General features: G+C 57.6%; 1 protein-coding gene across 6 annotated transcripts in view; it reads left to right on the forward strand.

Moving 5' to 3' along the window:
- The window catches only part of TOM1L2 (target of myb1 like 2 membrane trafficking protein), a 160872-nt gene that overhangs the window by 141278 nt on the left and 5690 nt on the right, over positions 1-13904 (forward strand). The window contains exons 8-14 of one of the 6 annotated variants that reach the window (XR_006680370.1): positions 143-276; positions 2753-2801; positions 3342-3465; positions 4886-5003; positions 6048-6123; positions 8591-9675; positions 13809-13868. Coding sequence is in view for 4 of the 6 variants with exons in the window: in XM_045293443.1 (XP_045149378.1) it covers positions 143-276; positions 2753-2801; positions 3342-3465; positions 4886-5003; positions 6048-6123; positions 8591-8656; positions 13809-13868 (627 nt within the window). In the remaining 2 variants the exon portion in view is untranslated. Of the gene's footprint in view, positions 1-142; positions 277-2752; positions 2802-3341; positions 3466-4885; positions 5004-6047; positions 6124-8590; positions 9676-13808; positions 13869-13904 lie in introns of those variants that run through there. The other 5 variants (XR_006680371.1, XM_045293443.1, XM_045293444.1 and 2 more) reach the window with 5 other exon arrangements.

Consider the following 13904-nt stretch of genomic DNA (forward strand, 5'->3'; position numbering starts at 1 on the left):
GGCTGTGTTCCACACAGGACTGTTGTTTGCATCAACCAGCAAGTGCTCTTTCTGTGGCTGTTTGGAACAGCCCACCTTTTCCCCAGGCAGTGGACGGTGGGAAAAGCAGGCCCAGGCTCCGAGCAGTGCTTGTGTCCCCTAGGAGCTGAACAGGACGTGCCGGGCCATGCAGCAGCGCATCGTGGAGCTCATCTCCCGAGTGTCCAATGAGGAGGTCACGGAGGAGCTGCTGCACGTGAACGACGACCTCAACAACGTCTTCCTGCGCTATGAGAGGTGGGCCAGGCTCGCTCCTTCCCCTGAGGACACTGTTGCCATAACACAGGGCTTGTTTCATCAACACAGGAGAGGGATGAGAGTGGGAAACGCTAGCCAGAGATGCTCATTTGTTCCCAGGTGACAGGGAAAGGGCTCCTCCTTCTCCAGGGAGCTGGCAGCAGGAAGCTGATGGCAGAATTAGGCTCTGCCCTTTGTAAGCCTGAGGCTGCTCCGCTTTCTCTACCTGGCCCCAGGAGGGTGGGGCTGCTGCACCTGCTCCTTTGATGGCCTTTTGAATGCGGAAAGGATTAAAGGAATTAAAAAAAAAAACTGTACTAAGAAAAAGGATTTCCTCCCCCCCATCTTTTAAGGAAAAAAAGAATTTTCTTTTCAAATGCCAGTGTTTTGAGTGCAGGAGATGTGGGCAGGCTAAGTGTTCGGAAGCGGTTGCTTGGGGACCCAACCCTCTTTTCATTGCTTGTGCAGCCAAATGAATTTCGGGCTGGAGATAACAAGCCTTCTCCAGAGCCTCTGAACCTCTTGCAGAGAGAGGCGTTAAAGAGGAGGTACAATGGCGGGTTGCACCCGCAGCTGCTCACCTGGTGGGCACTCTGTGGTGGGCAATCCCAATTGCCCCATGTGAGAAGCAGCCTCTCCTGACAAAGACAAGGCCCAGGAAGGCAGGAGACCTTGGGTTTGGGTGTCCTGGCCCCTTTGTTGGTACCAGGTGACTCGCAGCTTATTTGCATTCTTGGTGAGGGTGATAAACAGCATCAGTGGGTTCAGCGAGACAGAAGCGTGGATTTGCATAACGCGTTGGGGTGCAGAGGGTGACTTTGTCATGGTTGTCACAGCCATGGGCTTCCTCTCAGCTTTCTAATGTGTAAGTAGGACAGAGAGGCCTGTGCCCACTTAACAGATGAAGAAACCGCTACCCTTTGTGAGATCCTGGGGCCACCAGGAGGTCCCAAGGTCTGTGGAGAATAGGAGCAGGTCTGCTGAACCCTGACTCCCAGCCAAGTCCCCTTTGTCCCCCGTGGGGTTCCAGTTTCTGCATATTAAGTGGGCTTGGGCTTTAACTCGATACACTTGTTTAAACCCACCCGAGAGTACGTTAACAGGAGTTCTCTCCAAAACCAAAGCCATCGGGTAGACTCACTCACAGTGACCCTTCAGGACGGGTGGAACTGCCCCTGGGGGTCTTCGGGACTGTTAACTCTTTGTGGGAGTAGAAAGACTCATCTTTCACCCGCAGAGCTGCCGGTGCTTTGGGGTTGCTGACCTGGGCGTGAGCAGCCCGACATGACACAGCCAGGGCTGGTATGGGCAGTGTCACCCCAAAGTGTGCTAGTCCCAGAGTTACGAAGGCTCCAAGGATGTGCTGTCCCCAGGTGTCAGCACAGTGCCAGTGCTCTGGAGAAAATGCCCCTTAAAGATAGTGAGGGTGAGGTGCCCACGGCTTCGAGACATTCCAGACATCCTAATGGCCTGTTCTTCTCGTAAAGACGGCTTGAAAGTACTCCTTACAACCACAGTCACCACACACTGCCTCGCTTCCTCTGCTCAGCCGGGGGAGCTGGGTGCCCGAGGACCAGCATAGAGCAGCAGATCCCACTGGAGCCCCTGCTCTGGCCCCATCTGCAGGTGCCTCGCAGCTGCTTCTTGGCCCAGGGTGCTGTGGGGTATTTCAGTACAAAGGCAGACATTTACTGCCCCCTCACCTGCTCTCCCCCTGAAGCTTTCATGTTCTGCACCTGGTCAGAGAGCGATGAGGTCCAGGAGGAGAAAAGAGACCTGCCGCGGCTGCTCAAAGCCAAGTCCCTCCATGGCTGACTGGCCAGGGCAGAAGAAGCTCCCACAGACCCACCCTGTTCCTGGCAGCGGCGCCTCACTGACCGCTCTGTCGAGAGCTTTCTGCCAGACGATGGCCAGAGCCCAAGCCTGCCCTCCTCCTCTTGTCCCCTTCACAGCCCTCCCCACCCCGCCAGCAGGTCGACCAGATGAAAGCTAATCATCTCCCAAGGAGTAGCACTCCTTTCTCCAGTCCCCAGAAGTCAGGGCATTTTAGAGACCTGAGCTAATAACCCCACAGGAGGACTCTGTAAAATCGGAAGGTTGTGCTTACTAGACAGACATTGGAGACAGCCTTGGTGAGGAGGCAAGGCAAGAGGAGTTTTCTGGGTCCAGGTCGGGGGTGACTGGAGAGGTTTCTTATCACAGCTCCCTTCCTGACCCCCCGCCACAGGGTGCCCACGTGAGAGGCAGGGAGGCTGCCTCCTCCTGGAGGCCCACACAAAGAAATGTGTGTCTGTGTGAGTGTGACTGCCCCTGCCCCATCCCCACTCTGACATGGGACACGTTGGCCTCCTTCTGAGAGCCTTTGCCTGGCTGGCCGCTTAGCACCCTCAGCACCTGAGTGTTCCCAGCCCGGGAGTCCTGTGCGGACCACAGACAGCCACCTCGCCCCTAACCTCGGCTTCTCCTTCCCCTGTAGGTTTGAACGATACAGGTCAGGTCTCTCCGGACAAAAGGCCACTAATGGAGTAAGTATTCTTCCAGAATGCCCTCAGTGCCTGAGGCTGAGCCACATCTGCTGCACAGTTGTCAGGGAGACCCGCCTCTGTCAGGCCGCACCTGAGTCTGTCTTTCTGACGGAAGGGCCAGCGGTCACATCCCCAGTGGTGGTAGGGCAGCCAGCGCGGAGCAGAGAATTACAGTTCCAGAGGTCCTGGTGACTGGTGACTCAGCCATCCTGCAGTGCAGGGGAGAGTGGTGGGCTGGGCTCATGAGCGCGCACACACTCACACACAACACACATTCATTCAGAGTCACACACACGGTCACACATAGTCATTCACACTCACAGTCACACTCAGTCACACACACACTCACAGTCACACACCCATAGTTGCACACATTCTCACTTGCAATCACACACACCCCCACAGTCACACACACACACACACACACTCGTGCGCACACACATACAACCTGGCATCGGTGTTGGCGGTGCCACAGCTGCTGCTCCTCGGGACACTCTGTGACCCAGGACCCGGGCTCACCACGGCTCTCCCATCTCACAGGTACTGAGTGAGGTGACCGAAGACAACCTGATCGACCTGGGCCCCGGCTCTCCGGCTGTGGTCAGCCCCATGGTGGGGAACACGGCGCCACCGGGCACGCTCTCCTCCCAGCTGGCAGGCTTGGGTGAGTGTTGGCGGGATCCCCCTTCCCGCCACCTGCTGCAGGCCCTTTCCTGGCCCTGTGTGGGCTGAGCGTCCCTTCCTTCTCTATTGAAAGGCCTGGGGCACCTTTTAAGAGATCCATGTGTGTTCCTGAGCCCTGGCCACTTCCATGACCTTCACAGCGTAACTTCTTTAGTTTAACCCTGTGTGGCTGGGGATCGGCCTGGAAGTTGGTTGCTTTGTTTTGTATAAAGAAAGGCAGCCTGCTAAGTTTTATCTAGAATACTCTATGGTTGAAGTGATTTATGTTTCTATATCATACTTGATACAGAATATCAAGTATTCTCTATAGACTGAGGATAGCAAATAGGTTTCAACTCAGTGGGTGATTGGAGCTCAGGATTGAGAAGGACGCTAACGCCCTGTACAGGGCTTAAAAAATGAATCTGTGTGATTGGCAACATCTGCCTTGGCTTGGGACCAGGAACGGCAGCACCTGCACATTTGCCGTCCCTGAACCATAGTATCTACCCAAACACTTCACCCCTTGTCCACACTGCATTCCGTGGGAAGTGTGTGTTTGCCTCTAAACCAAGAACCAAACCCCCTGCCATCAAGCTGATTCTGACTCAGAGGGACCCACCCGCGTTCCGAGGCTGTAATGATGGACGGGAGTCAGCCTCATCTTTCTGCCTCGAAGCCGCTAGTGGGTCTGAACTGCTGGTCTTGCAGTTAGCAGTGCAATGCTGTGGCTCTAGATGCTGTAAATACTCTGGGTAATGAATGCCCGTTTATAACTGAACTAAAACTACCATGGTAAAGTAGTAGGCATGGCCCCCTCAAAATTCTTTTCTCTATCCTGTTTTCATTCTCCTCACAATGCTCTTGTTCCTTTTGAGCTGTCTCTGCTGAGGGAAGCTTTGGCTGAGTGCTGGTGGCTGGTGGGCTGCTAACCTCGGGTCTGCACCTCGGCCCCGTGAAGATTCACAGCCTCAGAGACCCGAGGGGCCAGTTCGGATCGGCCCTGGAGGCTGCTGCGAGGTGGCAGTGAGATCAGATGCCTTCATGCTAGCATGGCCAGAGCTTGTATCTGCAGCCACTGTCCCTTGGAAATGGACTGTGTGCCTGGGAGCCATGCGGCTTCTGGGCACCAGACTTGACCTTGAAAACTCAGGTTGGGTTCTGCCACCGCCCTTCTCAAGAGCTACCTGGAGCTTCACCCCTCAGCCCCTGTCCCTGTCAGCTGAGGCTCAGTGCCAACCCGGGGACCCCACCCTCCACTCACCTCTCCCGTGGCTCCCTCTGCAGTTGGGCGCTCTGGGGGTGACTGGGGAAACTCCTCCACCGCAGAGCTGCACCCCTGAGCCGCCAGCTTCGGGCCCCGTGAGGTGGAGAGCCCACACCGGTTTCTTCCCTTCCTCTGGCTTGTTTTGCCCCCGCAGACTTGGGGACCGACAGTGTCAGTGGCACCCTCAGCTCACTCCAGCAGTGTCACCCCCGTGACGGCTTCGACATGTTTGCCCAGACGAGAGGGAATTCCTTGGCTGAACAACACAAAATGTATGTGGGGACCCTTTCATTGGTTCTGGGGGCCGGGGATGGGTGGGTAGGGTGGGACTGGCACAGGCTGGATCCCAGGCAACACAAAGAGGCCTTGATTGACCAGGCCCTGGGCCGCCGGGGGCTTTAGGATGCAGGGACGTGGGACATGGCATTTGGGGCACATACTGAGGGAATGCCAGCCCGCCCTGCCTCTGCTACCTCTGGACTGACGCTCACTGGTTTCTCCAGCCGTCCCACGGGCAGGATGCTCTTTTTCTCCCTCCGTCCTTTGCTGCCGCTGCTGCACAACACAGACTCCCTCGGCCAGCTGCGTGCCCCCAGAAGTTAGGAGGCAGGCAGGGCTAGCCAGGCAAGGACATACCTGGTCCTGGCAGCAAGGGTCCCTGTGCCAAGTAGTCAGGGCACCGCTCCCTGACAGCAGTGCTGGCTAGGTGAGCCCTGTGGAAGGGAGGGAGTAGAATCGAAGGTAGAGAGCCCCTGCACCTGCAGGCAGCACATGCTGGGAGAAGTCTGTTCACCCTAAGCACTGGCGAGGAGACCCCTTTCTGGAGGACCTGACTTCCGGCCCTCCACCCTCTGAGTCCTATACTCAGCACTATCCAAGGCCCACCTGTGCCTTTCATCGACAACATTTGCTTTTCATATACCAAGAGGAGTCGGGGGTCAGAGGAAGACTCCCACCCCCCACAGTAGGTGGCAGCCTCAAATCCCATATGAGGCCACCTTTCTCACTACCCAGGCTGCTGGCTTCGAAATAAGAATGAATATGACTTGGCTGGATTGAGCCCCTCCCCCAATTGATTGGCTGAATTGCCACCCTACCGCTGAGCTTTAGTGATGTTCCAGGATTGTTACTCAGGAGCAAGAAATGGGATCGAGCAATGACCGATCCCCAAGGAGGCGGGTGGGGCCAGTCTAGCGCCCCAACTCCCCTCAGTCTAGAGCTTGCACCTCTGCCCAGACAGGCTCAGGCTACCTTTGAGGAGGGTACTGCAGACCTCCTGGGGGGGTGTCTTACGCTTCCTGTGCTGCTGTCCCCAGGGTGACCTACGAGGATCCACAGGCAGCCAGGGGACTGGCTTCGTCACTAGACAGTCGGAAGCAGAGCTCCGAAGCGGTAGGTCTTTAACTCTGCTTTTCGGGCTGATATCCTCCAGTGGAAGTCGGCAGTGTGGTGAAACTGCTGGATCCTGGAGCAGAAGGAGCTAGAACCAAGGGCAGGGACACGCCAGGGAGAGGCCTGGTCCAAGAGTGCGGCCCAACCCCAAAGCCTGAAGGTTCCGTGAGGAGGGAGACTTGTCTGGGTACCTGGTGAGCAAGCAACAAGCTAGAGGGTCTGATGCAGGGCCCTGCTGGTCCTACCTGAGTGGCTCTCAGGGTGCAGGCCTCCCAGGGCGAGGTAGGCCCCTTTCTCCAATGAGCTCTGGCACAGTGACTGCTGGTCTGAGCCCCATGACGGTGAATCGGTGCTGCCTGTCCGAGAGTGCCAGCCCAGTGAGGGCAGGGTGTGAGGGTGGCCAAGCAGGGTAGCGGGCGATGGGCCTCCAGAGGGGCCTGGTCTGGGGGGAGCAGAGTTGAAGGGGAAGACGTGGAATTGGAGATGGGTGCTGGCTTGAGTGCATAGTGTCTTTTAGACTTCAGGCCATTGCAAGGAGAAAGACCTGTGGTGAGGCTTTCTCTCTCGGGCTAGAAGTAAGGATGTGTGTGAATGTGTGTCAGAGTGCAGAGGGTCAGGGAGGGGAGGCTATCAGGAGCTCCCTTCAGAGGCTCTCCACTGGCCAAAGGGGCTGGGGGTCTGCACCAGGCTTCCTGGTTCTTCTGTGGCCCGTGTCTGAGGGTGGGCTCGACAGGCGGCATTGTGTCCAATTTCTATGGGAAAGCTCACCTGGGAGAAGACCAGGTCTGATCTGTCCAGGCCCTGGTGGCAGAGTGGTTATACACTGGGCTGCTAACCTCAGCAGTTCAGAACCTCCAGCCACCCTCCAGGAGGAGAACAAGGCTTTCTACTCCTATAAAGAGTCACCGTCTCAGAAGCCCACAGGGGCCGTTCTACCCTGTCCTATAGGGTCGCCGTGCGTTGGCATCGACTCGATGGCAGTGAGTGTGATTTGATCCCGAGAGATGAGGGGTGTGGCCCTTGGCAGTAGGCACTGGGCAGCACAGACTGCCAGCCTGCAGTCTGGTCTCCTGCCCCGGGTCCCTCAGCACCTGCCTTCCCACAGAAGGGGCTCGAGTGGCATTCCCAGAAGATATGTGATGACCATGGCCCTGTGCCTTTTACTCAGCACCTCGCCGCTGCCCCAGGAGGGCTTGTGAGAGCCTGCTGAGGGCTTCCAATGCACTGCCTGGCGAGGACGTCCCCTCCCCCAGGCGAACGCTGGCCCGGGCCACCTCTTTTGTTACCCAGGCTGTCTGTAGCTCTATCAGGGTGTGTCCTTATGTGGCCCTGCGGTTATCAGTGTCCCTGCAGGGATCCTGGTCAGAGGTCCCACCCAGCGATGGGGCCAACTTCAGACCTGCACCCTTTGGAAACAAGTGGGCTCAGCCCTGCTACTTCTCAAAGGTCCCCTTAGCACCAGCAGGTTTACCCAATGACATGAAGGGGGGGGGTTGTTTGTTTGTTTTTAATCATTTTATTAGAGGCTCATACAACTCTTATCACAATCCAGACACACATCAATTGTGTAAAGCGCATTTGTACATTCATTGCCCTCATCATTCTCAAAACATTTCCCCTTCACTTAAATCCCCGGCATTAGGTCCTCATTTTTCCCCTCCCTCCCCGCTCCCCCGTCCCTCGACATGAGGTTTTAAGACACTTTCGTCACGTTTACTGCTTGCCATGGTAGTGCCACCCATGCCCAGGGCCTGAGAGGTGCCAGGAGCCGAGTGGTTGTGTATGCAAACGCACGTCCAGGAGCCGAGTGGTTGTGTATGCAAACGCACGTGTGAGTGGTGATGGGTACCCTCAGACTATCATTATGGGTTTTCAAGCCAGGCGGGGCCAGAAGTGGACACAACTGGGCAAAGGCAGGATCTAGGAGCACGGAGAAGAAGGGGAAGTGGTGTTACAGCACTGGCTGAGAGGGGGCAACCACACCATCGTCCCAGCTCTCAAAGTTCCATCTCGGCGGGAAAAAGAAGGCAGTGAAAAGACGCCCAAACTCAGCTGTCAGATTAGGGGTGTAGAGAAAGACTATTGCAGGAAGTGGAAAGGAGGGAAAAGAGGACACTGCTAGAAAGGAGTGACGTGCCATTGTGAAAGCGGGTTCTTTCCGAAGGCTGCTTCCTACTGACCCTGCCGGGGAGAAGCAGGCCCTGCCGGCCCTCGCTCACCCCTCGGAGGCGCTCCGGGCTTCGGGAGGTGTCCACAGGAGTGTCTGTTGGGGTTCTTTGCTTGCTAAACTTTTCTCTCTCTCTTTTTTTCCCTCCAGGCAGGTAATGGGGGCAGGGAGGGAGGCATGGGGTTGCATTTCCTCATATGGCAGCCTGCCAACTCTGAACAGGGTTTTTCTGTCGCCACACTATGTGCTGTTGACTTCTTTGTCCTGGGTCTTCCCGTTACTCTTGTGTCCTCGACCCAGCAGAGAGGTAAAGGTGTGGACTTTGACCTGGAGCCTATAGACACCTGGCTAATAACCCAAGGAATGGTGAGAGTTCACCAGCAGCGCCGGCCTGTCTCTCCAGCCCCTTACCTGTGTAACAGTCCACTGTCGCCCTGCAGCCTGCCGAACCAGACAGTACAAGGCCACCCTCCTTCCCACTGGGATGCCCTACACCACCAAGGGCAGGCCAGGAAGCGCCTCGCTGGCTTTCAGCTGAGGCTGGTGACCCGGATCTCAAGGGTCTGGGCCATTTGGGCAGCAGGGGGTGGGGGCAAGGGTGGGGCAACCGTCCCTCCTTTTACTGTCTCTGGAGCTTTCCCCAGTATTCGCTTTTCCAGGATGAGCACAGGCTCTGGGATGTGGGACCGTTCTGAAAGAACAGTGTCCCAGCCGGCCAGCCCTGTGCAGGTGGCACATTTTAGAACGCAGTTATTGACGTCTGGCCGCAAGAGCTCTTAGAAGACAGGCGCTCACCCGCCTGAACAGAATGATGCTGGCACAGGGCCGAGTTTGGGGTGGGCACAGGCTGTGAGCCGTAGCTGGACAGAGTCTGTTGTCATGAAGCAGAGCTCTCTTGGCACAGAGACCTCATGTGAAAAGGCGACCGTGCGTTTGCCTGGAGAGAAGGTGACCTCACCTGGGGAGGTTGCTGAGGAGAAGCCACGGTTCCCTTCTGATGAAGGAGCAGGGGCCTCAGAGCTCTGGCCAGATGACCCCAAAGTGACCGTGTGGGCCCTCTCTCCTGCAGGGGTGCCCCTCCAACTGGGGAAGGGGAGCAGAAGACACAGTGGTGAGGGGCCTAGGCAGTCCTGGGTGCTGGATCAGTAGTGGCTCGGGGACAGGCCCAAGCAGGTGGGCTGCCCATTACCTGGGCAGGGATGACCGGCATGCAAGGGTTTGGCCCTAGAAGGACCTTCCAGGCTATGGGGGGAGTGTCCGCCTGGTCTAGCCGTGCCCAGGTAGAGTAGCCCCACCCCCACTCGAGCAGCAGCTGCGGTTCTCAGTGAGAAGGCCGTCTCGAGGAATGCTGGCCGGGGGCCCCTGCTTACTGCTGGGGGGAAATGGTAGGCCCTGGTAGAGACCATATCCATGCCACTGTGCAAGCTGGTAGGGCCCCTTCCACGCGTCCTGTGCCTGCTAATCCTGCAAAAAAGTATGCTGCCCGTGACAACTAGCCAGAGTGTGGTCAAAACGGAGACTGCTTCCACAGGCTGCCTCCACCTGTCCCCACACAAAGCTCCAGTCCCCAGCCCCCCTGAAACATGCCCTATTAACAGCTAACCTGGCGTCCTGCCTGGCTACCATTGTTTTGTTTTGTTTTGTTTTGTTTTAAAACGATGCATATTAATCGCTTTGCCCTGGTCTCCATAATGTAAAAGCCCTAACCCTTCCCAAAAGTCTCCGCTACAAATTCTTTACTTGGAAACTTTTTGTCCTACTGAGGAAGGTCAAGCCACGGCTGGCCGCTTCCTCACAGCGGGGGTGGTGAGTGAACCATTGGAGGGAGGCTCGAGCAGCCTCTTGGGGGTCGCTGCCGATGTCCATTAGGTTTCCTGGTGGGTCTGGGACAGGGCAGGGGGAGGGCTCTTCAGGGCTGCCAGTGCAGTTGATGCAGAAGTGGACTGACAACACCAGACTTGTAGCAGTGAGCTGCCCGTTGGCTCCCAGTGGCCTCTGGGATGAGCCTGGGTGGTGTTTGGGTGCTCCTGCCCACCTTCTCTTGGGGAGCATCTATTAGCATTGCCCAGCTGGTCCTTAGCTGGGAGGGGGGGTTGGTATCTGAGATGATGGTAGCATCCAGAAAGATGCCCTGATTTGAGTGACTAGGTTTCACCACCGAACAAAATGGGCTGAGAAAGAGCCTGAGGTTTGTGGGGTGTGGGCACCTAGCTAAGGTCCCCTCAGGACAGGTGTCCCTCCTGGCACGATTCTGAGCCACCCGGGCCCCCACACCCACGTGAGTGTCACCGACAGCCTGCAGACCACATCTGACGTCCGAGGGGCCCACTTCCTTTTGCACTGGGGTCAGGCAGGCCTCCTCCAGCCATTGCACCGCACGGCCCAGCAGCACGCCCTGCCTGGCCGCCGAGGGAGAAGGCCCTGCGTCCTGCCCTTCCTCTCCTGGCTTTGCACCTCTCTGATGACCGCGCCTCTGCCCTCTGCCGCACCTTCTCCTGCAGACCCTTGGACACACCTCCAGCTTGGACCGCTGCCTGACAGGACGCAAAATCCACGGCTCCCTGCTGACCCTGCTGGGCGGCCCCTCACCGACAGATGGGGCAAAACCAAGGCCTCAGAGAGACTGGTGCCCTGCCCAGCCCCCTGACCATGTAGCGCCCTCTTTTCTCCTCGCCGGCCTGGCACAGGACTGCCTCTTCCTCCTGCACAATTCGCTGAGTGTGTTCAGCCTACGTCTGACACACCTACTTTGGTAGAAGAAACTTCGCCCTGTTGTAATACCTAAGGCATTCACTTACAGGGCAGGAGGCTTATTAGCTAAGGTATTGTTTCCAACCGCAAGAAGCTGAGCGGGAAGCTTAACCAGTAGCCGGGAGCCAGAGGGATTCAGTCCTGGGGCCAGGTGCCTTCGCAATGGAAGGAGAGAACGTCCTGATCTTTTACCACCTCCCTCGGTTTCTGGTTTGGGAAAGAAGTACTGCTCTGGAGGTCTGGGGCTGAGGGGGCCAGTGGTAGACTCCTAACCACTCCCATGGGCCTGCGTGTGATTCCTGGCTAAGACCCAGCTGCCGCCCCTCCCCCAGCAGTGGGGTGTGTGTGTGTGTGTATTGCTCTGCTGTCCAGCAGGCTTCCTCTGAAAGGCCTGTGGGTCACAGCAGCCAGCTCACGACCCACAGAGGGGGTGACGCAGGAGGCCACCGTGCTGCTGGGCAGCCAACACCAGCCCAGAGGCTGGAAGTCCAGTGAAGCTCAGCAGTGAACTTGCTCCACAGGTGATGAAACCAAAGCGAAGCGAAGAAAATTGCCCAAGTGACGGTGCGGGAGCCAGCACCTGCCCTCTGCACCCCCTGCCCTGGCCCTCGGAGGCTCCTGAAGCCCCGAGGGGCAGGCTATCAGCGAAAGAAGTGGGCCCGGCAGAGTGGTGGAGCAGCCTGCCCAGGGCCCTGCAGCCTGTGGGCCAACGCCTGAGCACCACCCTTGCCCGGTGCCCTGCCACCACCTCCCTGCTCTGAGCCTAGCTAGGAACACCTGGAAGTCACCCGTCCTTACATGTAGGACACAGCTGTGAACTTGGAAAGTCCAGGAGCGGGCTCAGGAGCTTCTCAGATGCAGCGCTTATTTCCCGAGAACGCTGCTCCTCAGGCTCACCCTCGAGAGGAAAGTGGGAGCCCACCTCGAGGGACTCGCTTTCAACCAAAAAGTCAAAGAACAATCGGAAGGCTTTGAGGCCCATGGCCCGCTGGGCGACTTTCACAAGCTTTTACAAGCGGTCACTCCCTGGTGGGAATGAGGTGAAGCAGTGCAGAGAGGCCCAGCGCGCATGCCCAGAGCAGCAGTGGGGGGCCTGACGTCAGGCATGGCATTGGCCGCCATCTTTGCTGCCTGCTGATGGTCTTGCGGGTCGGGGAGTTCACCCAGGTCAGGGGCTTTAGCATGTGCATCGTCCAAAGAATTCGTTTCCGGGAGTTAGGGTCCTTTATGATGTTAAGTCAAAAGTAACAGGTGTCATACAGGGGACAGACGCCCTCCTGTGCCCGTGATTGGCTTGGGCCTTCATGCCAGTCATACATAGACCCTCTGTGCTGGGCTTGCAGCCAGGGTACCAAGTGCAGTCACCCAGGTCGTCAAAACAAGCCCTTGGAACAAGCTGAGCGCTTGGGCCAGGAGCCCTAGGTGGGGCCACCGCTCACCCTTGTGAACCTCGGCCCCGCTGGGCTTGGAAGTCCCCTCTTCTACCCAATGTGTGCCCAGCATACCCGCAGCAGGCCTCCAGGAGAGAGGAGGGAGTCCCGCCAGGGCTTTGGTCTGAGTCCTGTGCTCATCTGCTCAGGCCCTTTGTTAGGGAAGTGTAGCTTTGTGAGGGGCAGCCACCGACTGGCTGTTGTGGCCTGAATCTAACCGCGGGCTCTCACTGGTTGCGGCCTGATGCAACGCAGGCATTTTTCTTTTTTTTTCTCCTCCTTGAAGTAGTGAGATTACAAGCGAGTCCCTGAAGTCCCCGCTGGATGCAAGGGAGGTGAAGAGCAGGTCGGCTTGGTGAAGGGCAGGCCGCTCATTTCTCCAGGCTGGGAGCCAACATCTCGTTAGCGTGCCTGCTCACAGGGCTTCAGATATCAGACAGCAACGGAAACATTCATAGCCAGATGGATTGTTCCGAGTCCTGCCTGGGAGGCCCTATCAGGGGAACAGGGTGTCTGCTCGGCACTGGCAGGGGCCCCTGGGTTTGCTCTGGGACCAGCTCCCTCCACCGCACCCCTGACAGTTCCCCCAGTGAGCGGCTCCTCTCTGACCTCTGAAGCCCAGATGGCCATTAAGAACAGGAAGAAAGGATGACACTAAAGGAAGCTGTTGCATTCAGGGCTGCTTCATGATTGTCCCCAGAAGAGACACAAAGAGGACTCACTCAGCCTGAAGTCCACAGTCCCCTTTGTCATCAAAGTCCGCCTTTGTGCCATTTCTATTGATAGCAAAGTGGGCTGCCTTCTGTCACCTGGTCTGTACGCTGGCAACAGTGCATGCCTCTGCTTGGCGGGGCTCGCCTCCCACCCAGAAAGGCACCAGACAACATTTTGAAATTGCTTCAGCTGGGCAAACCAGCTGACCCTAACGACAGCCTCCGAGGGCATCAGGCCCTGCCCGCACGCTGGCCATGCCCTTGGCTGGGCCAGACCTGGTCTTGCCATAACCTGCAGCTGAGGTCACCCAGCACGCAGGCCGGCCTGTAGTCAAAAAGTTCTCCATCTCAAGAACGCGTACGGGCACCCTCCCCTCCCCTCCTCTCCCCAGAACCCGCTGGCCAGCGCTGCTTCCCCCTTGGCACCCTGTGCTCCACCGCCATCTCCCCTGCGCTGCCTGTGTCGCCTTGTGCTGCAGTGCCGGCTGGTTTGTGTGCGTGTGTCTGCCATGTGTACTTTTGGTTTTATTTGGGGTGGTTTTGACGACTTTCTTTTGTCCTGGTGTGCCGTCTCCCTTCGCTGTGGCTGTGTGGCTGCCTGCCCCGCTGCTGACTGCGCCCCAGATCCCCGTTGTGCAGTCCTCGGTCATGGACGACATTGAGGTGTGGCTCAGGACGGACCTGGTGAGACCCCTGCGTGTGTGCTCTGTGTGCGGGGGG

This window comes from Echinops telfairi, unplaced genomic scaffold (genome assembly GCF_000313985.2).
Source record: "Echinops telfairi isolate 266 unplaced genomic scaffold, ASM31398v2 ScPeMD7_2010;HRSCAF=2546, whole genome shotgun sequence".
NCBI lineage: Eukaryota > Metazoa > Chordata > Mammalia > Afrosoricida > Tenrecidae > Echinops > Echinops telfairi.